Below are 22,982 nucleotides of genomic sequence, written 5' to 3' on the forward strand. Positions count from 1 at the left end.
ACCTCATTGTGGTCTCATTTGCCAGTGTCAAAAACAAGGTCTGAAAGTGGCTTACCCCCTTTACCAAATAAAAGTTGTAATAATAAAGACAAAATTTACAGAAGAATGTAGACATGCTAAATGGACTGGAACTTAAATAGAGCCTTTTATTCACCCAGTTACACTGACATTCATACAGCACTTTTATCTAACAATTAAGACAGTCACATGCCAATGCATGCAAATTGGGGTTCAGTATTTTGCCCGGGGACATGTCAACATGCAGACAAGAGGATCTGGGAATTAGAGCCTTGAACAAGACTATTCTTTTGAATTCTGCTCCCACCAAATTTCTGACCATTACTGTCTGCTCCCACTGTCTGTCTCTGTCACCTGCCTTTGCGATATTTGTGTCCAATCCTGCCTGCATCCACAGAAAGTATTGTAAGATGGTGAAAGATGTACCCTTAGGCCCCCTCCTCGATTCAGAGATGGTCTTTCTATTTTCATGTAAACGGCCTTGTTGACTCCCTGCTCAAACCAGCATTCCTCCCTGTCCAGGATGTGGGATACATCCTCATCACTGAAAGAGTGTCCACTGGCCTGTAGTAGTAAATAGACCGCAGAGTCCTGGCCTGACGAGTTAGCTCTTCTGTGCTGCGCCATCCGCTTAGCCAGAGGTTGCATGTTATCCCTGATGTATAAATCACAACAATCCTCCTGGCACTTAACACTGTTCACTATATTACTGTTTGTGTGCTTAAGGGTACATCTTTCAATATCTTACAGTGCTGTAATTGCAGCCATTCCCCAACTCTCGATGAATGGCACTCGTCATCACGACAGTATTAATGATAAAGAAACTGACCCCTATTGTTAGTCAGTGGTGTTAGTTTCAGCTTGTTTCATTAAAATGTACTGTTCAGAGGGTTGGGGAAACCTGCAGTCAGCTGAGACTGAAGAAATCACTTGGATGAGTGATTAAATATTTCTTCCACTGAAAAAGTTACGTCCAGAGAACAGAATAAGCTTTTTGGGATTTACTTACCTGGATGATTGAACATGCATCAAGTACTGTGGCCCTAGCAACTACCTGGCATTTTGGCTAATGGATGCACTAATCACCATTTATTTACACCTTTCAGAAGGGTAGGGTAGAGTATGGCACCAACACGTTAGCACACCTCTCATAATCCTGCCTTACAGGACAAATTGCACCAATCCCTGCTTCTCCACAGCAACCCAGGTTGTCAGTGGCGGCTCATTTAAACTGTAGGAATGATTTACCCAACATCGGAAAAATACTAGGTCAACTTTAGTGTTATCACACAACATCAATGTAACTAATTAATGCTACCTTAACTTCTCTGGCCCTGCACTTTAAATTGTCCAAGTCAACAAAATGTAAGATTTACCTGTGGTAGTTTATTTAAGCAAGTTATGTGGTGCTAACCTTTGCTTTAACAATGAATAATTTCTTGTCCTTCACCTCCTACATGGTGGCATTACTTACCCATCCAAATCCAAAATACATGTTGCTGTCCATACTTTGAAACCTTTCATTATGGCTACAATGTTAGGGATCCTCTACAAGACACATGTAGATGTGACCAAACTGGAGCTCTGGGAGAGAGGTCACTCTATATACAATACTTTGAAAAAGTATTGTATATAGAGTTTTTCTAGTCTTACTCACTGCTTTTAATACACAAGCCCAACTCAGAGTGGAAGATGAGCTATTAGTAACACTACATAGAGTAGATTTTGCAGTAGTTTTGCTCTCTTTGGAGAAGAGTTAGAGTTAAATGATGCTTTTGGTTATTAATGTCAATGATCCACTTTACACATTTTAATAATATAATAAAAGCTGAAAAACAAAATAATTGGTTACTCAGTGTCTAATTTTGTATGTGACTTGAATTCTTTTCTGCAGGATGATCTATAGAACAGCATATCGTAGTGGGAACAAGACCATGTACCGGAGGAAGTCTCAGTGCTGCCCAGGCTTCTATGAGAAAGAAGAGATCTGTGCTCGTGAGTAACACACACACACACACACACACACACACACACACACACACACACACACACACACACACACACACACACAGCCAGCCATGTTTCTATCGCTTTAGAGGATTTTAAGCTATTTCCTTAAACACTAAGAGAGTCAGGAAGACATCTTATGCAAGTTTCAGTGCTCTGTGAGACAAATAGTGATTTTGCTTAAGGTCAACTTTTAGTAACACTTTCCTTACAGCCATTTATCACACTTATTAAATCCTGTAATGAATATTTCTTTTCAAATATCTTGTCACACTTACCTTCCCAGCAAGGCTATTACACAACCCACATCCCTCCCTTTTAATAGGCAGTGACAGGTGTTGCTTTGGCAAAACTAACAATTGTAACAGCAGTAAAAAAAAAAAAAGAAGCTTTCTGTCAAGACAGCCTGTTCTCATGGTGGAAAGAGTTAGTGATGAAAAAGTTATGTGTGCTGTGGTGGAAGGGAGAAAACAGTTAATGTCCCCCAGGAGTTCATAGGGGAATTTGTTCTAGTGTGAAAATACTCTGCTTTATAAGTAGCCTAAGCATCACATGCTGCTCTGAGAATCACATTTAATTTGCCAGACACTTTAGGCAACATGCCGTTTCCTGTTGGAAGTTGTATTGGAGAAGGAATCAGTTATATTAAGGATTTATTACTTTTTGTTTGTGTAAAGTCAGAGAAGAATCTGTTTGTTTGAAGTGGGTTAATCAATGCAAATCCAGCTTTAAAAAGAGTAATAATCTTTCAAATCAGTGGCATTTGCTTGGTATTAGTGGACAGTGAAAATATATCATAGTCTTGATGGGAGTTGTCTGTTACAAGGACTGTATTTAGAGTTTCTTGTAAAGAAAAATATTTGTTTGCATGAGGAAAAATCTGCTTGAAAAACTCTTTAAATCAGTCAGCTGTAGAAAACACAAAGTAACTAAAAGAAACATTGACATTTTATTGAAAAAGCAAACAATTTCTAAAAGTCCAATTCTGTTTTTGGCCACAAAAACTCTTTAAAGTGTTAAGTCAAGTCAAGTCACAGAGGATTCAAAAAAGAATAGCAAGTCCCAGTTTCCATTTCACAAATCAGATTTATGTCTTTGACATGAACATTTATGTGATTACTACTACATGACTAATTCTAATGTAGATGTGTTTTGATGGGTTATTTTTTGGGGGGACCGTGCTGATCCCTGGCCTCTCTCCCTGTCTCCTCGATGTCTAGCTCATTGTACAGAGAGCTGTATTCATGGCCGTTGTATGGCACCCAACACCTGCCAGTGTGAGCCAGGCTGGGGGGGCTCCAATTGCTCGAGTGGTAAGTCCTCCAGCTGTTGCTGTCTGTTCACAATAATGACTTTGTGAGTGGGATTGGTTTTCTGTAAAAACACTCTGAACTCACAAGAGGAGAATCAGACTGTTCTCGTCTTACTGTACCACACCAATGGCTAGACATACTGCAGGGCCAAAATACTGATGTCAGTCACAACACATGCAAGTCAAAAGTTGGAACGTGAGCATGTAGGAACTCAGGAAATTAATGGATTTAGTTTTGGTAATCAGATCTTCTTACATAGGAACTTGTTATAGGATTTTAACTACCTGTCCTCCTTAGACATATATATATATATTTTAATTTCACAGGGAATTGGGGGGTTTTAGTGGGTGGCAGATTTTTTATGTAAACAGACCAGTTTAGCAACTAGACTTTTTGTGCAACCTGGCTGCAGCAATTGATTAATTCTCTAAATGTTGACTTAAAGCAAGTTCCTAAAATGCTAAAGGTGACATGAAGTACGGATAATAGTTTTGAGTCAGTTTTGTTTGATTTGGATTTTGCACTCTCCTCACATGGAGCATTTCTTATCAGCAAGACATCAGGACTATATCACTTGACTCTACTTCACCAACACTTTTTTTTGTCTGCACAACACGGGAGGCATTAAGGAAGATTTACATAGCTTACTGTGTGATATTTATAAACCACGTGCTTATCAACTTCATTCACAAGAAAATCACAAAACAAAAAACACACAGCATCTGAAATACAAAACGGGTAGTATACAAACAAAAATACAATTTTGCTGCGGTGTATGTCTGTGTGTGTGTAAGAGAGAGAGAAAGAACAATTGGAAAAATTGTGAAATTCTGTGTATGAGCATTTCTCATGCAACATATTTGATAATGAGGGTCAGAGAATGCAATACAAACCCCTGGGAGCCAGAGGCAGACAGTCAAAGACTGTACACCGACCCCATAAGTGCTGAAGACCTGAGGTCACACACCTAGACGAAAACCATGGGTCCAACCCAGCAGGGGGAAGAGGGAGGACCTGGTGGAGGACTCGGTGGAGGGCCCACAGCCAAAGGGCAGGAGTGCCAGACAACCAGAGGCAGCAGGCAGCCAACCGCGGCAGAGGCCAGCCTTCCCAGCATCAGCTGAGGATGGGAACCCAGGCGCGAGAACCTCCTGACGGAGCCGACTTGATGAGAGGTCCAAGCCTCCCCATACCACAACCTCAAGGGAGCAGGCCAGCCAACGCCAAAATTTCCACCCAGGGTGCCATTGGAGTGCTAGCTCCAGCCAGCAGTGAACCTGGGACGCAGGCAGACTGGCCCCAGATCAGCAGCCAACCTCACCGCCAAAAAACAGGGTGCAGGAAACAGGGGTGTAGGCCACTTTTAACAGCTGTTAGTGTCAAAGGTAGGCCTTTTGGGTCCATGTGTTGGTGCATGTCACAGTACGAGTAAATAGTGAGTAGGACTGTGTGAAATCTAGACTAAACCACTACTGATGAAGGAACACATGCGACATGAGAATGTGGCAGCTGGTTAACAGTGCTCATCCAACCAACTTTGACCCATGTGGCACATGTTCCATCCCTCCCCACGACCCTATGTGTAAAAGTGACTGATAATCAGAGGAGGTTGAGGAGGAGAAGGCATGGGATCTCTAAGACCAGTTGACTACCCTTGAAGGAGAAAGCCACTTCTGCTGGCTCAGTAAGCACTTCTGTTTCCTCTATGACACTGCAGGGCAACAAAAAATTGAACCAGCACCCGTGCAAATGGCACACCCTACCACCGCTGCACCAAAGGCTGTCACACTGCTGACGCCACTATAAAGAGTATTCTAACATGTGCAGACATGCCCCAAATCTGGGGGCCCATCTGCACATGGAGCCAGTAACCCGCTCAATCTACAAGGACAAGAAGAGTCAAACTGAGTCTGAACCTAGTCACTGTGTCAACCACTCCAGAATGCCAGAACATTCGGCCACTTGCTCTGGAACCAACAAGTACCAGCATACCGGGGAGGGGCATCAACATCAAGCAGGGAAAAATAGGGAGGGGTAACCTCACCCTCCATGACCTTGTCCCACAGCGGCCAAGCCTCAGCAAGCCCCAGACCCAGACATGGACACACACACAGACACCCGGGGAACCCTCTTTTGATGATAAATCATAAAAATAATCCCAGGGTGTTGTTTGACACCATTAATAGCATTATATCCTCCCCTCCTCCACATGCATTGATAGCCTCTGACGATGACTTTAATGTATTTCTCCATGATTTTGTAAATAGGGTGATGGACTTAAGCTCGAAATTCTCCTTAGGTTCCTTGCCTAATGGGGATTGCCCTCAATGCTTTGATTCATTTACCTCATTCTGTTCAATTACACTAAGTGACTAAGTTAGAATAATGGTTAAGCTGAAACCTTCATCACCATCTTTAGGGATCTTGCATCCCTCTGTTCTTTTTGGGTCCTTCGTTGCTTTCTATCATTAACAGCTCACTGAAGCGAGGTTGTGTTCCATCTTACTTTAAGCATGCTGAGGTCATTCCATTACTTAAAAAACCTAGTCTTGATGCCACGTCTCCTAGTAATTACCGGCTTATTTCAAAATGACCATTTATTAGCAAATTATTAGATAAAGTTGTCAAATCAATTTATTTATTTATTATGCAAACTACACATTTCTGACCCTTTTCAGTCCGGTTTTCAAAAGCAGCACTCCACTGAAACTGTTCTTTTAAAGGTCTGTAATGATTCTTTTGCTTTGTGCTTGTGTTGCTTGACCACAGTGCTGCCTTTGATACTGACCATAATATTTAATTACTAGGCTGAAGGTTTTGGTTGGTAACTCTCGCTCACCACTAGATCTGTTTTCCTCCTATTTATGTGAGAGGACGTTCTGTTGGGGCAAGCAGATTCTCCTTCCACACTGCTGGTTTAACCTGTGGCATTCCTCAAGGTTCCATCCTGGGTCCATTGCTATTCTCCTTTCACATGCTTCCTTTAGCTGGTATTATTCGATCTTTCTCAGGCATTTCTTATTAATTTGATGCTGATGACATTCAACTGTACTATGTCTTTTAAGCCTCACCAGCTGGATAGGTTGTCTACCCTAGTTGACTGTTTATCTCATTAGTGACTGGCTTTCCAACAATTACTTTGTTTTAAATTCTGACAAGACTGCCATGATTATAGCTCCTCCTGATATACAATCAAGAATCAGTCAAATGATTGCTTCTTTTTACTTGGTAATTTTGGTGTAATATTTGATTCCTCCTTGAACTTTGACTCAAATATAAAATTTTGCTTAAGATCCTGTTTCTTTTATTTAAGGAGTATTTCTAAATTGCAACCTATAGTTTCCTCCTATGAAATGGGAAAAAATTTTCATGCATTTGTATTATGCGCTTAGATTACTGTAATGCCTTTCATTTTGGCTTAAATCATCTCTGTCACACCTCAAGCAATAAAAAATGCTGCAGACAGATTCCTGACACACTCTCGTTTTATTTTCTCAATATTGGCTCTTGGTTGATATTAAAATTCATTTTAGGAGTCTCACAATTGCATACAGAGCAATAAATTTCCCCACCAAATTTCCCAGAGGAACCCACCCGAGGGATTAATAAAGTTTTATCTTATCTTATCTTATCTTATCTTATCTTATCTTATCTTATCTTATCTTATCTTATCTTATCTTATCTTAAATAGACAAGCTCCACACTATTTGTCCCAAACATCTTTTTAAACACACTGCTGCTTGTTGCCTCCATTCACAAGCTCAAAATCTATTAGTTGTACCTCATACAAGAGTGAAGACTAGAGTGGACAAAGCTTCCAGGCTATGGAACAGTTTATCACTCCAGCTCTGTTTAGCTGAGTCTTTTAAGGAATAGTTTTCTTCCATTTAATCAGGTTTTTTGCTGATTTTCTTTTGTTGTGTGTCTGCTGTGGCAGACATGTGGAGTGGAGAGAGTGTGGACCCAAATGCAGACTTCGGAAATGGACTTTTTTTGAACACAAACAAAAGCACAGTAAGAAAACGACTAAACCTAAACAGGGAGGAAACTAGAAGCAAGTATAAAGAAACTAAAAACCTGAGTCATGGGAAATTCAGTGGGTGATATGCAGACAATCGAGCAACAAACAGAGGAAGACAAAAACTACGTGTACACTAATCCGAATAAATTTGAAAATGCCGTTTTAGTCTAAAAATGCTTCGCGTCCACACTACTGTGTACAATTGTTTTCATCCACACTGAAAGCGCTTAGATTCCTGTACTACGCATGCGTGAAACCTGCGTCATTTCTGCCGTGTATTTAGTTTCCAGCTCTTTGAAATGTTGGGGCAAAATGTCGAGGAAAAGAGGAAAAACTGATATTATTCTTTAATAGGGCTGCCAAAATTGAGAGCAAACAAAGCAACTGCTGTACAGTACCAAACGCCATTTTAGTTGAATTGGTCACATTGGGAAGCAAAACTGAAAACACTAACATATTACACGAGACTGTCCTGGTAAAACAGGAAACATGAGACAGGCACTTGAAACAATGCGAAACACAGACGTGAAAAAATAACTTGACTAGACGCAACACAAGGACCACAGGGGAAGCACAGAGACAGACACCAAGAAATCCAAGACATTTGTTTTTAAACATGGTTCACTGTTGACACTGTATCTTAATTGTCGTTCAGCGCTTTGTGACTGTTATGTCTGTGAAAGGGGCTAGATAAATCAACTTTACTTACTTACTCAACGAAAACAACAAAGAGCGATCATCTTTGTATCTCACCGACACCGAGGTCTAATGTATGATTTAAAACACATCAAGCATTCCTATATTCTACTGTTGAAATAATGATCATGATCTTTCAAAAGTAAGTAAAAGTAATAAAGAACTATAACATCTAAATACTTCTACAGTTACATGATAAATTCAATGATCAACAGAAATGGAAATGTCATAACTGAAAAGACTTAATTAGAAAGCAATGGTTTTGTCATAATTTTCGAAAATCGTGTGCCAAACTCTGAAATGTTTGGCCTGTCTACTTTGTCTCTTGTTGATTTTATCTTCTAACTGTGGAAATTCAGTTTTTCGACTGTGCGTAAATTGGGGAAGTATTTGACTCTTCTCCCTTTTGTGTCTTCATCAGTTGACACACCAAAAAAGTCCCAAACGTCATAACAGCAAATCTTAGTGCATCTGGTAAACTAGCTTGAGCTCATCACTATTTTGAGACTGTTGTTTGTGTTTGTTGCCTTTAACAGTCATTTCCCTAAATTATTTTGTTGATGCAAACTTACCAAGAGGTGATTTTTGCTCTTATGAATCTGTAAATGCGTGTTCATGCAGACTGAGATACTGAATACTGAAATGGAAGAGGGCCTCACACGGTGTGTCCCATCGTCTTCAGTTTCACCCTGTGATAAAAGAGCTTGTTGTGTCTGTCCCTTAGGGCAGGCCTGTCTGCTTACTGCTCACACACACACACACACACACACACACATGCACACAAGCCCGTTCAGCTATCTTAGTGAGGACCTTCATTGACATAATGGTTTCCCTAGCCCCTTACCCTAACCCTAACCACTAAAAATGAATGCCTAACCCTAACCCTAAACCTAACCTAATTGTAACCCTGACACTAAAACCACATTTTGAGCCTCAAAAAGGCCTTCAAATTTGTGAGGACCAGTGTGTGTGTCCTCACAAGTGACTGTTAGTTCTCACAAGTATAGTAGAATGCTATATTTGATCCTCACAAAGATAGCTAGACAGGAACACACACACACACACATTTTTCTTTGTGGATAGAAAGTGTGATAGATAGAAGTGTGAACAAATTACTTCAGTTGTTAATTATTGTTTCTTTTTCTATTTTTTGCTTATTCATTTTTTTAAATCTTAAAATGTATCTTGCACAGAAAGGCAAACACAGGTGTTATATTTGTTATATTTTATTTGAAAATAAAAGCTGTAGGAATGACTTGATAAAAAATGTTGCAAACCCAGGAGACAAGTGAGGGAAAAATATGTGGTTAAAGTTACTGTATTGAAGGAACAGTCAAGTTCAAACACAGTATCTTGCTTTGTTTTTATCACTTGCACATGAATTCGGTAGTTTTTGTGCAAAGCCATTTCTTTCTTCCACAATTAACCCTGCAGTAGTTGCCCTGCAGTAGTCCTTCACGGTCCATATCCATATTAAGATCTCTTTCTGAAAACCATTGAGCTCTTTGGGACTAACCCTGAAATCTATGTTTGACTTTCTTTTACAGCTACACAGTTAAAATTTTAAGGCTAGAATTTCTTTGTGAAGGCCTTTTTGAGGCTCAAAATGTGGTTTTAGTGTCAGGGTTACAATTAGGTTATGGGTAGGTTTAGGGTCAGGGTCAGGGCTAGGCATTCATTTTTAATGGTTAGGTCAATAATGTCCTCTGATACTCAGATGAGAGTTAACAAGGATATTTATGAACTCAAGTTTCAAGTTTTTTCCAGTTAATTCTCAACCCCATCTTGGATTAAATAGATTCAAATTACACCACCAGTCACCTCAAGGCGCTCAAGATTGAGGGAAATATTTTTCATCAGTAATGACAGCTATTGTTAGAAAATGATTTTATGTTTTTAATATCTGATGGACAATCTGTATTGCAGTTGGAAGACATCAATAATCGTATCAATAATCAATAAACACTGACATGTTTGACTTGAAATGGGTGCTGAAGTAGGGACTAGGTTTTTCTGTAAAATGTAGCAAAAATAGCTCAGTATATGGAACTAGTCACTCCGTTCATATTCATGTGGCTTTCTGTAATATGTATTAAATGGCCTAAAGATCGAAGAAAGACTAATCTGCTGACTGTCTCATACAGGTCAGTGAACCACAACAATATGTCTGAGGCTCAATTTGACATACGAAGAACAGGAAATGGCAAAGACAATATGTGCTGTGTGTGCATGTGCATGTGTGCGTGTGTGTGTGTGTGTGTGTGTGTGTGTGTTTATGGGTGGGGAGGAGTGGGTTATGGTTAGGAGTAATAGCAGGAGGAGAAATTTTTGCGGGAGGAAATGACCTGAGGCAGTGGAGCTTGTGATTTAGTACACATGATAATAGCACAAGATCCTCAGGAGGGGCTCAAATTCAGCTGTGAAAGCAAAGTAACATCAATATTATGGACTATGTTTCACTGTCTATGTAAAAAATATTCTCTTTTGTGTTTATATCGGTAGATCACTTTGAACTCTTAGTTGTCAACAAAGACTCTCAGTAGTCTGCTAATGACAGAAATGATTAAACGTAATTCCACCTCAAACAGCAAAAATATTTTGTATAATGCCCACACATTTCGTGATCTGAGCCCTAAAAGCCAACAAAATGCTTTATAACTAATTATAGTATTGCTGTTATTTAAATTATTCAAATATTTAATTAATATTTAAATCGTTAAAAAACGTTGCTGTTACTGTTTGAGAAATGGCCTCACTTTGGCTCAAGAAAACTTTGGTATACAGTATAGTTCATGGTTGGCTTTATGTCTGCAAAGTGCCCAGGTGTTGTCGCCCTAAAACAAGCCCAAATCATCCTCTTTTAGACGTTTTATCTGATTTAGTGCTCAGCTCAGATAAAATAATTAATTGTAGGTGATTTTTAACATTCATGTAGATACTAAAACTGACAGCCTGTAAAGAACCCACCACTTTAATCACTCTCTAGATCTTGTTTTAACATGTGGCATAGAAACCGAACATTGAACAGTGTTTCCTAAAAACCCTCTCTCATTTCCTTAAATTGTGAACATGTCTAATAACTGGTTTGATTTACCTGTCTACAGACATGTTTAACAAAATAACGTGACAATTAAAAACTCTGGAGGATGACACACACACACCTCCTGAGAGAGGAAAACTGGAGGAATGCTACAGCTGTTTCTTCTCACTGGGAATCCTTCGTATTAGTGTGACAGTGCTTTCTGTTCCCATGAGTGCACCATTTTTGGCAGGCTGGGTAATCACTAAATAGATGGAAAAACATCCAGGCTCCCCAGTGTGGAGAGTAAGATCTGAACCCACTCTGAACAACTGGCAGTCACTGGCTCCCAGTCTTTTCTCTACGCACCCAACTCTTTTATACTCTTTCTTCGTTTGTGATTAGAAGAAGCTTTTAAAATTTATCTGATGCAGATTCAAGTGAATATACATAAAACAGTTGAATTTACTGTGGCAGAAAGTGAGAGCTCAGGATAACAATGTGAGGTCTGACAAATTTTTCTCATGTTGAACATTTTAGAAAATAAAATCCTTAGGATCCTATTTGAGACTGTGATGCAACCAGCATTGTGACAAAACCGTGCCACAGTATTTTTTCTGCATGCATGTGTGTGTGTGTGTGTGTGTGTGTGTGTGTGTGTGTGTGTGTGTGTGTGTGGCTGTTTTGAATAGGCTGATGACAGAGAACAATCTGTTCTCCGGGAAGTAGATGAAGAGCCCTAAGCTCCTGGACTTGAGCTTTTATTCAATCTAGGTCAGGTTTCAAAAAGGTATCGTGATAGTGGACTTGAATGGAAGAGCTTTTTATATGTACATGTTAGTATCTCTATTCTCCTCCTCCCCCTTCAGCCCCGCTGCTGTTTGTCACACAAGGCCAAACCGCCGGAGGTAAGAGAGTATGTACATTTTATCAGGCCAGAGTGAAGCGCACTAATGCAGAAGGAAGAAAAGGAGCCTTTTAATCACTTGAACAACTTCAGAATAGTGGAGTAGCTGGAAATGGCAGCATTACTCTGCATGCTAGGCATATAAATGCCAAGCTGTTTGTGGTAGTCGAAAGAAGGAGCTCGACCTTAAATAACATTTATTGCTAATAAAAAAAACAAACAAATTATTTATTTTGACTTAAAATGTAACTGAGAGCTATTACTACCTTTTTATTGACAAATCTGAACATTTTGTTCAGATTTGTGTTCAACTATTAAAAATTTTGGACTAGTTTTGACTCTCAGTCAGACTCTCAGTCAAACTATCTGTTATTTTTTCTGAAAATCAAGCAAGATGACACCAAAGATTTTCAATTTTATACTATAGGTGCATCTACTAGGAGGCTACGATAGCACTGGAAACCACAAGTATTTTTGAGTCCCTGAGTTTTTTTTGCGGTGCTTCATTGCACTACATATTAATACATGCAGAAATAAAGTTGCTTGTAAAAGGATACAACTGCAATCAGTGTGTTTTACTGTGGATTTTTCACAGCCAGCAGCTTTTCATTAGTTAGCAGATACACCAGGCTTTGAGAATAAAAGTTGAAGCCCAAAAAACTACAGCTAAAATGTATTAGCCAGTTGCTTATGTTTAAGACAAAACAAGATTGCACTGAGGACATGGTGTGGAAGGTCATGCACTGGACTGATGAGATTTGTAGTCAGTTCTTGTAGGCAATTATCAGTCTTTAAACATAAATTAATGAGAGCTTGACGGGATGGTGCTTCATCCCTAGTGGATATGTTGTCTTTTTGTTCATTTTTAGTTGAGACTTTCCCTCTGCAACATTATATGCTGCCAATCCTCAGCCTTTTAGCAGTAGGCTGAGGATTGTGCAACATTTTAACAGTCCTTAACTTTGCAGATGTAATTTACATGTATACATCCTGGTGCCAGTACTCTTAAGCCACTTGATTCTATACATCACAGTTCTTAGACTTCTAATAACTGTGATGTATAGGACAGATAGAACAAGATTTACTAAATCAGTCATAGGAATTGACAGTGATAGGAATTAGAGCAGGCACGAGGGATGTTGGAGGCCAGGAGAAAGAGGTAGGGAACAAATAACTTGAGAACAGAAGAAGAAATGTGAATACACAGAAAGACTTTGACACCAACACCAGCTATATGTCAATTTAGCAGGACAACCACAGGAAAATGGATGATAATACACAAATCATGGATATATTACAATGAATAAGATGAATAAGTTACCGCTAATAAATACTCCATGTGTTGACAAATGCAGAAAAGCCTTGCGTAGCTTAAATGGCACCTATTTCTTTCTTTCTTTCTTTAAATTTAGATGTGTGTATAGTATACAACAAAAAATGAATATCTTCCTGACAGCAGAATATACAGAAAACTCCAGTGTTCCACCCACAAACCATTTGGCCTGATAGAAACCCCCAAAACCTGTAGATGGTGCTATATTCATGAAGAACCAAAGGCAGAAGACTATACTATGACGTGCCAGAAAAGAATATTCTGTTCCAGGTATAGAGGAGCAAAGATTACACTTACAACTCAGATGGGGGTTATAACGAAGGATGCAGAAATAAAGCTGCGCTGCATTTATTTGTTTAGGAAAGCAATTAGGAAAGCCCAGAAACTCCACACAATGCTGAGCACATTGATTTTTCATTCGAGAAAGGAACACCTAAGAGAGCCTGAGGCATTTTGTAGTGAAGAATGATGAGTAGTTATTATTATTATTATTATTATTATTATTATTATTATTATCATCATTATTATTATTATTATTATAAAAAATAAGAATTATAGCTATATTTAAATCGACTTCAGCACTCTGGGGGACTGAAAAAAAGATCTGGACAGTGATACTGATGAGTGTTTTGAGTGAGTTTTTATGTGCAAGCCGAATAAGGTGCTAACTCCCTATAATAGATTTTACTTGCAGACTCAAGGCATCTCTAACTTAATGATCTATTATAGCTTCATATGCAATTATAAATGACAACCTATGTCCAGTTCTGTGACACATGTCAAGTAAGATAAACATGAAAGATAAAAAAGATGTATTTAGATTTTTTTCTTTCTTTCTTTTCAGCTTGTGACAATGATCACTGGGGTTCCCACTGCAGTAACAGATGCCAGTGCCAGAATGGAGCTCTGTGTAACCCTATCACTGGAGCTTGTATCTGCACTCCTGGATACAGAGGTTGGCGCTGTGAGGTGTCATGTGCAGTAGGCACCTATGGGAATGGATGCCAGCAGAAATGCCAATGCCAGAATGGTGCTGCCTGTCATCATGCGACCGGAGAATGCAAGTGCCCACCGGGATACACTGGTGCTTTGTAAGTCTGGAGAGATCATTTGTTAAATTGGTTTCCTGCTTCTAATACCAACAGTGACATAAAAGAAAAGGTAGGCATCTATAAGAATGGATACCAGCAGAAATCGTAGATTGGTGCTGCCTGTTATTATGCAACTGGAGAATACCAGAGTGCCCACCTCCATCTAATGCCAACAGTGACATAACATTAAAAGCCTAGTATCTATGGTCATGGCAATTTCATTTATACAGCACATATCATTATTCTTAAACATTGTGTGCACACACTGGACGGTTCTCTGGACTGTTGCACCAGATGAGAAGTCTGACATGGTTACGGTGCACGTCAGAGACCAAAGCACTGAGAGCTTTACAAATTAATAGAAAGATTTTAAAGATAATTCTGAAGTGACTTCAGTAATGATGCTAAAAAACTAGTTCATGCATTTATTATTTCTAGGCTGGAGTATTGTAATTTATTATTATTATCAGGTTGTCCTAAAAACGTCTGCACTGACAGTACTGACAGGGACTAGAAAGAGGGAGCATATTTCTCCCATAGTGGCTTCTATTCATTGGGTCCCATTTAATCCAAAATCAGATTTAAAATCCTTTTCATCACATAAGGGCTTGAATAATCAGGCCCCATTTTATGTTAAAGACCTCATAGTACCGTATCACCCCAATAGAGCACTTTGCTCTGAGACTACTAGTTTACTTGTGGTTCCTAGGATACTTAAAATTAGAACGGGAGGCAGAGCCTTCAGGTTTTAGGACTTTCTTCTGTGGAACCACATCCTAGTTTGGATTCACTAAAGACACACTCTGCATTTAATCACTAGTAAATATTAATCTCTGGCTCTCTTCCACAGCACGTCTTTTGTCTTGTCTTCCTCCCCTCACCCCAACCAGTCATGGTCACCCCTCTCTGAGCCTGATTCTGCTGGAGGTTTCTTCCTGTAAAAAGGCAGTTTTAACTTCCCACTGTCACCAAATAGGGCATCATAGGGGTTCATATGATTGTTGAGTTTCTCTCCGATCTACCTTAGATTGTAAAGCACCTTGAGGTGACTGTTGTTGAGATTTGGTGCTGTATAAATAAAACGGAATTGAACTGAAATTTAATTGAATGTAGAAATTATGAAAAAGATTAGAAAAAAATGTGTGGCAGTGCTGAATAAATAACTACAAGAAATATTCTTCCTTTTACTAGAAACTTTGTTATAGTAATAGAACATTTATTAAATTCAGACACTAGTGTTTTGGAGGAACTGATTAGTTTATTAATGGATGACAATAAAAAGGAGTTATACTGATCTTTTTTAAATTTTATATCATTGTTGAAGCACAGAATTTTCCATTATATAGATAGATATATAGTATCTACTGTCAGGGGAATAATTATTTGATTGCCCACTGAATCAGTTAGACTGCTCACTTATGAATAAATGAACAGTCTCTAATTTTTATTTGATCACCAAGAAAAACCTGACTTACTAACTGATGGAGAAACCCTAGTTGGGAAGCACAGTAGTAAGACATTACTTCTAGTTTCCCTAAAGGTTTGCACAAAGGACAGATTTTGTCCCACTTCTCTTTACAGAAACTAGAACACACTGTGACTTAAGTGTGTGTTTTTCTTTAACCACTCCTTTGTTGCCTTGGTGGGATTGTTTCCATTATTGTCACGCTGGAAGACCCATCCCACATGTTCTGGGAAAGGGAAAGAGGTTCTCGTCCAAGATTTTACAGTACAGAGCCCAGGTCTATTGAAGTTGTCCTGCATCATTAGCAAAGACTAATAGTACTCAAAGTACAGTCTTTCCATCTCTGTGCTTGACTATAGGGATAGTGTTCTTTTAGGTAATATTCGGCATTTTTCTTCCATCAAACACGGCAGGTCGAGTTGATGCCAGAAAGTGCAACTTTAAAACAAAGTTTTAGTGAAACAAGGGTCAGCACAATTTTACTTTATAATTTTATATCTATAAAATTACTAGTTGTCTATAATCTCAAAGAAAACTCAGTAGTGCAAAGATGTAGTGTTGTTTTCTTTTTCTTTTCTTTTTTTTGAAGGTGTGAAGAACTCTGTCCACCAGGTAAACATGGGCAGCAATGTGAGGAGAGATGTCCATGTCAGAATGGAGGAGTGTGTCACCATGTAACCGGAGAGTGCTCCTGTCCAGCAGGATGGATGGTACAAACACTAACTGTTCCTTAACTCTTTAAGAAAATTCAGCTCACTAGACATGCTAGTATTTTATGGTAATATGCAAGCATGAACTAAACCAGAGAGAAACTTTTGATACTTTTGATAGGAAGAGAATTTATTTTTGAAGTTATAATTATTGAAGTTATTATTGCAGATTCTGTATACAATAAACACATGTTTGTGCTGTTGTCTGCAGGGAACAGTTTGTGGTCAGCCATGTCCAGAAGGGAGATTTGGAAAAAACTGTTCCCAGGAATGTCAGTGTCACAACAATGGCGTTTGTGTGTCATCTACTGGACAGTGCATCTGTAGCCCTGGATACACAGGAGAACGGTAAGAGAGACCTTTACAACAAAGCCCCACAGTACAGTACAGGGTTTTTTATACCCAAAAATCAGGATATCCTCAATACCAAGCATCTCCATAACTAATAGTTAAAGCTCAGAGTGCATAGAAGGGACCTGTAGAACCTTAAGTATTTGAAGACTGTGTGGAGGAATGGGCCAAAAGCATACCTGAGCAAAGTTTCTCCATACATGAGGCATCTTGTCATCCCCAACAAAAGCCTTTTTTTAAGTATTAAATAAATTTCAGTAAGCATGTTCAATGCTTTTCCTTTTTCCATTTCTCATTATTAAACAATTTAATTTATGCACATTTATTGTTTGATTTCTTTGGATGTGTGGATTGGATGGATTGCTGTTACAGACATCTGGTGAGAATTTCATGTCACCTTTAGAAATATATTTACTTGTGTTCAATACTTATTTTACCCGTTGTACAAACTTGACACAGACAAATGATAAACAGAGACATGACTGACTGGGGAGAGAAGACTAATTTGACACAACTGAACAGGGAGAGCAGACAAATACAGACAGAGAACACAGAACTAGACAGACATGGGAAACAGAGAGGGATCAAAAATGGGAATGACCAAACACAGAGGAACAATGATCAACTACTATCAGAAAACTAAAAAAGCTAAACATAAGTTCTTTATCAAAATCAAAACAGATCATGAGCTCACAAAAAACTCAAAACCCTCGGTGCAAAACCCAAGGACACCACGAGGCAAAGCAGGATTCAAATGCAGGACTTAGTGTAAAAATTTCAGTGAATTTATTTAGATAGTAAAGAATAGGAATACTCGAGAACCTCCTTAATCCCACTGGCATGTCATCCGTGGAGGAAGCGGAGTATCCGGTCTTTAAGTGATGGCGTGATGAATCCTGCTTCCGGGCCCAAAGTAGTCTGCATTTAATAAGGCTGTTGTGTTTTTAACATGTTTTAATGCTTTGTATCTTGTTCTATTTAATCTCAACAAGCCCCTAAAAACTGTCAGTGATCACTGTTGGCTTCTCTCGGTTTTCATTACCACTAATCATTTTAAAGCTCAGTTTTTAAAACCTTACGATGTAACTACAGCCCAGCCCTTGCAGCAGCATATGAATGACTAACCTCGTATTGTGGATGGATTATCTCAGTTGTTCTCCTGACTGAGGTTTGGTCTGTTTACGGCATCCTGCCATGCGATGGTATTTGCCCCTAACCATTGGAAGCCCTCACATTAACTTTTATCGAGTGGGAAAAATTCCTGCGTTCATTAGCATTTGTCCTCCAGATTTACTGTTTAAGTAATGCTTACATAGCTTTGTCGCACTAGCGATCACGTAGCACATCATTATATATCAGCTAACTTCAGTAACCTTACAAATGTCGCTGCTGTTTAGTTTTCTGTCTTCATTTATGTTGGAAGTGATAGCAGAGCTGTACGTTTGAATTTGTTTCATAAATCCTTCAGTCAGAACATGGTTAGTTATATTTAGATGGAAGCTAGCAAGCTAACTCCCTGCTAACTTCTAAAGCCGTTAAATGTCATAAATTCTGTTTTCATGGATGCCTGGATGTTAAACTTAATTGTTACACCTGGTAGAGCAGAGCGCTGATCATTTTATTAGAGAAGAAAGAATTTAGACAGTTTTTCTCTCTCTCAGTAATTGATAGGTTTGTAGCTTGAACCCATCCGCTGGAACGTTGAAGACAATATAATTACACTGCAAAGCAAGACACAAGTAGGCAAGCTTCTTCATGTTTCTCATGCACGGGAGAGAACCGGACTGACGCCGTTCCTTCGCTTGACCCCAGTTGCTCTCGTCCGTTCTCCCGTACCACTGTTCTTTTATTGAGGTTACATGAATATGCATAAGTTCATTAACATATGACGTCTACATACACACAAAGAGTACCTTGCCTGTGTGTGTGTGTGTGTGTGTGTGTGTGTGTGTGTGTGTGTGTGTGTGTGTGTGTGTGTGTGTGTGTGGACTGCTGATCAAAGGGTCAAACATCCTTGGTCAGGAAGAGGGTAGCCTCCCCCTCACCCTAGATGGTTCATCCTAGATAACACGGTGAGGAAGTCCTGCAGTTCATCTAAACAAAGAGCACTTAGACTAGAACAGACGCAACTACGTTAATCCTACCATAAAACAATAAGACACGGTATGACCTCTCATGCTCCCAAAGTGCTGTCTAATACACACAAAGTTTGCAGACTATCAAGGATCAAAACCTCTACCAATCTACAACTAATTACAAAACTCTAAGCATATATAAGTAAATATTTCTAAGCATAAATGACAATCAACAATACAAATCTAACATTTCCCCCCTTTTTGACCTTTATGCTAGAAAAGTTCCCAGGTATGAATACCTCATGTCTGACAGTTTCAATGCAAACCTTTTTATACTCAGCATATGTCAAATCACCCTAAATTACTGAAAAGGTACACAGTTTAACAAATGTATTAGCAGTTATCCCATTCCTCATTGATCTCATCTCATGGCAAACTGCATCCTACAAGCAACCAAAGAAATTGTTAATTTAATAGTGAAAATAAGAAGATAACATTTCCAAAAACATCTCAGCTTGGTGGTGCTTCCTCCGGGTGTGCACATCACATGTCTCTCTGCAGAGTGGTTTAAGCTCTGCAGGGCGTCATGAATGTCTCTTCCAGTTGTTTCCATCACTGTCCATAGGACCAGAGTCCAAATGTATGTAGAATAGACATTCAAACATACCAGTTGGTTTTGTTGTTCGTCAACATGGGTCTCAGCTATTTCCAAGCTGCAGACTTCTCAGCACTCTAGTTTTATGGCCTCTTACCAGCCCCCATCACCTGACTTCAGACCTTCGTCTTGTGAGGGGGATATTTATGACTCCTTAATTGTCCACGCTCTGCAGAAAAAGCTCTCTGTGGAAAGGGTGCTGGGTTCCGTCATCTTACTGCTGTTATGATCCCAGCAGCCTTCAGAGTGTCATCGTATGCACAGTACAGTGGCACAGCGTTAGGTGATGTTCATAGGAAACTGCTGTTATCACCACCATAGCTTCTGGTTCCTGTGCTTTTCACAGAATCATGACGTCATCCTCGAACTCCTTCTGCGCTGTCGATGGAGCTTGGCACGCTCCCCTCATCCCTCGAGTTTTCATATCCCAACGCTGCTGAAGATTTAAGGCAGAGCACGTCGTAATTGTCTTTCTCAGCGTCAATATTGAATGTTTCATTTTATTTAACATCTTGCTGTGGGAAGTCTCCTCTTGATCTCCTGGAAGCTCAGTAGCACAGCTCTCTGTGTGATGTCTGCTGTGCTGAAGATGATCTCTGATCCTCCTGAAGCCTCTCTCCTGGCCTCAGCTCCCATCCTGTGGACGATCCTCTCAGGCACTCCTTCTCGTCATGCATAGTCCTGATTTTGGGCCTGCTGGATCTGTCTCTCTTAGGTGAGAGTTGTCATGTGTCCATCTCCTCTGCCTTCCTCCTGGTTCAGCTGTTTCCGGCACCAGCTGGGGTCCTATAAGGATGAGCGTCGTAGTCAAGGTAACCAAGAGGGTCCTGGTCGCACACAGGTCCGTCACGCCTCGCACTTGGTTGCCCTAGAGTTGATCAGAGGCTGGAGGTTGAAGTGCGAGCTTACCCTACGGGGGCTCAATCAGCACTCCCCCCTCACCACTGAAACAACCAAGTGTGAGATTTCTCTATTGTGCTGTCTTGAGGGTGCCGGGGTTTCCTGGGACCTCGACCTCTTGCAGTGGCTCTGATAAATCCAGGAGGGTCTCTCGCTATTTTGCAGGCAGTTAAAATGGTCCTTGCTGTGGCTCCAAGGTCTGATCTCATGATGGGCCCCAACCAGCTTGACCTTTGACCTCAACCACTGCCTGGTCCTGTCAGCTATGCGCTTCTCACTGGGCAACAAACATTAGCAACACAGTGACCATTGGTGGTCAGACGCAGGTCGACAGGTTCCAGAGGTGCCATAAAAAGACCATAAAGTTAGCCATCTATAGCTGTGGAAAGAAGTAACACCAGTTCTCAACACAGGAAATTTCACACATGTTATTCACATTATCAAAGTAACCTTCACATTTTCCCATCAACACAATGCAACAGCATCACCACTCATAACCTGTAAACACAGTTTTCCTCACACATAAACCCAGAAATCCTGTAGTAGGAAAAAACATCAACCAGTTGTCCTGGTATAAATTGCATCATCAATTCACATGAAGAACTGGCATGCTGTAAGAAAAGAAAATGCAAATATTAGCGCTTGCGCAGGCGTATGCATACTTTGTCACAGTTATCTCTGTGAGCAACACAAGCCTATGAATAACACACCTGATAAATGCACAGACACAGAAAATGGCATTTAAAAGGTTAAATCATCATGCAACCTTGAGTGTTGCTGTCATCTTTCTGCTCCTGTAAAAGGAAACACATGGGTTCATCTGCACCTTTGTCAGGTGGGGGTTAACTTCACACAATCATGTTCAGTCAGTCAGTTATTTTAAAATTCTTACTCATTCACTCAGTGGTTCCTTCTTTTGCTAATTGTGGAAATTATCATCGCATTCGTTTCCACGCTCAGCAAAACGACGTTATTTCAAAAAGAAAAATAATTTAGACTGGATTTCCTCGTTGAATCCTTTTTGGGGGGGACTCTCATTTCCTAATTGTCCCAAATAAGTGGCTTTCTCCTGAGCCCATTTTAAATGTGGAGAAACTCACTTGCAACAATTGTCTTGACGACGTGTAACGCTTTTAATTCCCGACTTGCAGATCTGCTCAAAGAAAAGAAATTCACAAGCAAAAATCAGTGCTTGTTCAAAAATGAAAAATAAAAAATAACAGAGATTATCAAACCAAACTTTCAGTGCACTGTGAAAGTATCAAAATAAAAAGGCCTTGTTAAGTCATGACACAAACTCCTCATCAACTTCACAACAGGAGAAGAATCATCAGCTAGATTCACTCCAAACCAACCATCAGCTGCACAACACACCACACCACATAACTATGAGTTTAATCACCAGGTCTGTGCTCTTCACTCATTTAGGCCACAGATCTATTTTATTCAATTTTTCCTTTTTCCCTTCATCATAAAACATGTGACATGCTGTCATGCACTTCACAAAAGAAGTTTGTTCTGACGTATTCAGAGTTGTGTATCTAAATACAGGATTCACTCGCACATCAAAACAGGAAACTCAGTGTTTTAGAGTCTCCACTCTAACAAACTCCAACACATCCCATTCACTCGTGCTAGAATTCAGTCACCTTTCATTAATCTAAAAACCAATCAAATAATTTGCATATCGGCTATTAACCCACTAAGTTGACAGGACAACAGAAATGCATGTTCAAAATGTTATCACTAAAAGAGAATTTCCCTCATACAGTAAATTTAGTAGTAAACTTGTGCTGCATCAATCAAGCAGGAAGCTTCTCCCAATTTACTATATTAACACTAAATGTATTATCTGATCACTAGTTGGTCAAACCAGAATCTTTTTTCCCACAAAAGTTTAAATTGTTGTCCTGCAACCTAGAGAGTCAATTTTTTGCATTGGATAAATTCAGCATTTGATAACAAGTGTCTGCTAAATTGACACTATTTTAGCACTGATGAAAGATAACAAGCTAATTTTCATTGCATGTGTGTTTGTTATTAGGCAGGTTTAATGCATGTCTGTGGAGCTGCATATCCAACAGAGCATGTTCTCTGCCTTTCCTACACATTTCTCTGCTATTATTTGATCACTTCTTAACTAATGTGCTATGAGTCCACTGGTTTTTGCATCACACGAGGTGACTTGGACAAGATGATAAACAGACTCACACGCTTAAGATGTTGTCTAATCTTCATAAGCTCTCTTGTGTTTGTGTTAGTAGGGTTAATGCATGTTGTGCTTGTGTGTGTGATTTTGTATATGTTTCTATTTTCGCAATGTTTCAGACTCCGTCTCAATTTTCCAACTTAAGCAGTCAGTTTTCTTTTCCCCAGGTTTGCTAACCCAAATTTTGATTTCCCACATTAAATAATTCCTAT

General features: G+C 39.6%; 1 protein-coding gene across 2 annotated transcripts in view; it reads left to right on the top strand.

The window, feature by feature from the left end:
• The window catches only part of megf10 (multiple EGF-like-domains 10), a 62,795-nt gene that overhangs the window by 7,130 nt on the left and 32,683 nt on the right, over positions 1 to 22,982 (top strand). For both annotated transcript variants that reach the window (XM_086301750.1, XM_086301751.1), the window contains exons 4-8: positions 1,913 to 2,013; positions 3,246 to 3,338; positions 14,159 to 14,405; positions 16,460 to 16,580; positions 16,792 to 16,928. In XM_086301750.1, the coding sequence (XP_086157876.1) occupies positions 1,913 to 2,013; positions 3,246 to 3,338; positions 14,159 to 14,405; positions 16,460 to 16,580; positions 16,792 to 16,928 (699 nt within the window). The remainder of the gene's footprint in view (positions 1 to 1,912; positions 2,014 to 3,245; positions 3,339 to 14,158; positions 14,406 to 16,459; positions 16,581 to 16,791; positions 16,929 to 22,982) is intronic.

This window comes from Aulonocara sp. 'chitande type north' Nkhata Bay, linkage group LG7, assembly GCF_057382095.1.
Source record: "Aulonocara sp. 'chitande type north' Nkhata Bay isolate Kocher_YH1m ecotype deep benthic linkage group LG7, A_spYH_male_GT1.1, whole genome shotgun sequence".
Lineage (NCBI taxonomy): Eukaryota > Metazoa > Chordata > Actinopteri > Cichliformes > Cichlidae > Aulonocara > Aulonocara sp. 'chitande type north' Nkhata Bay.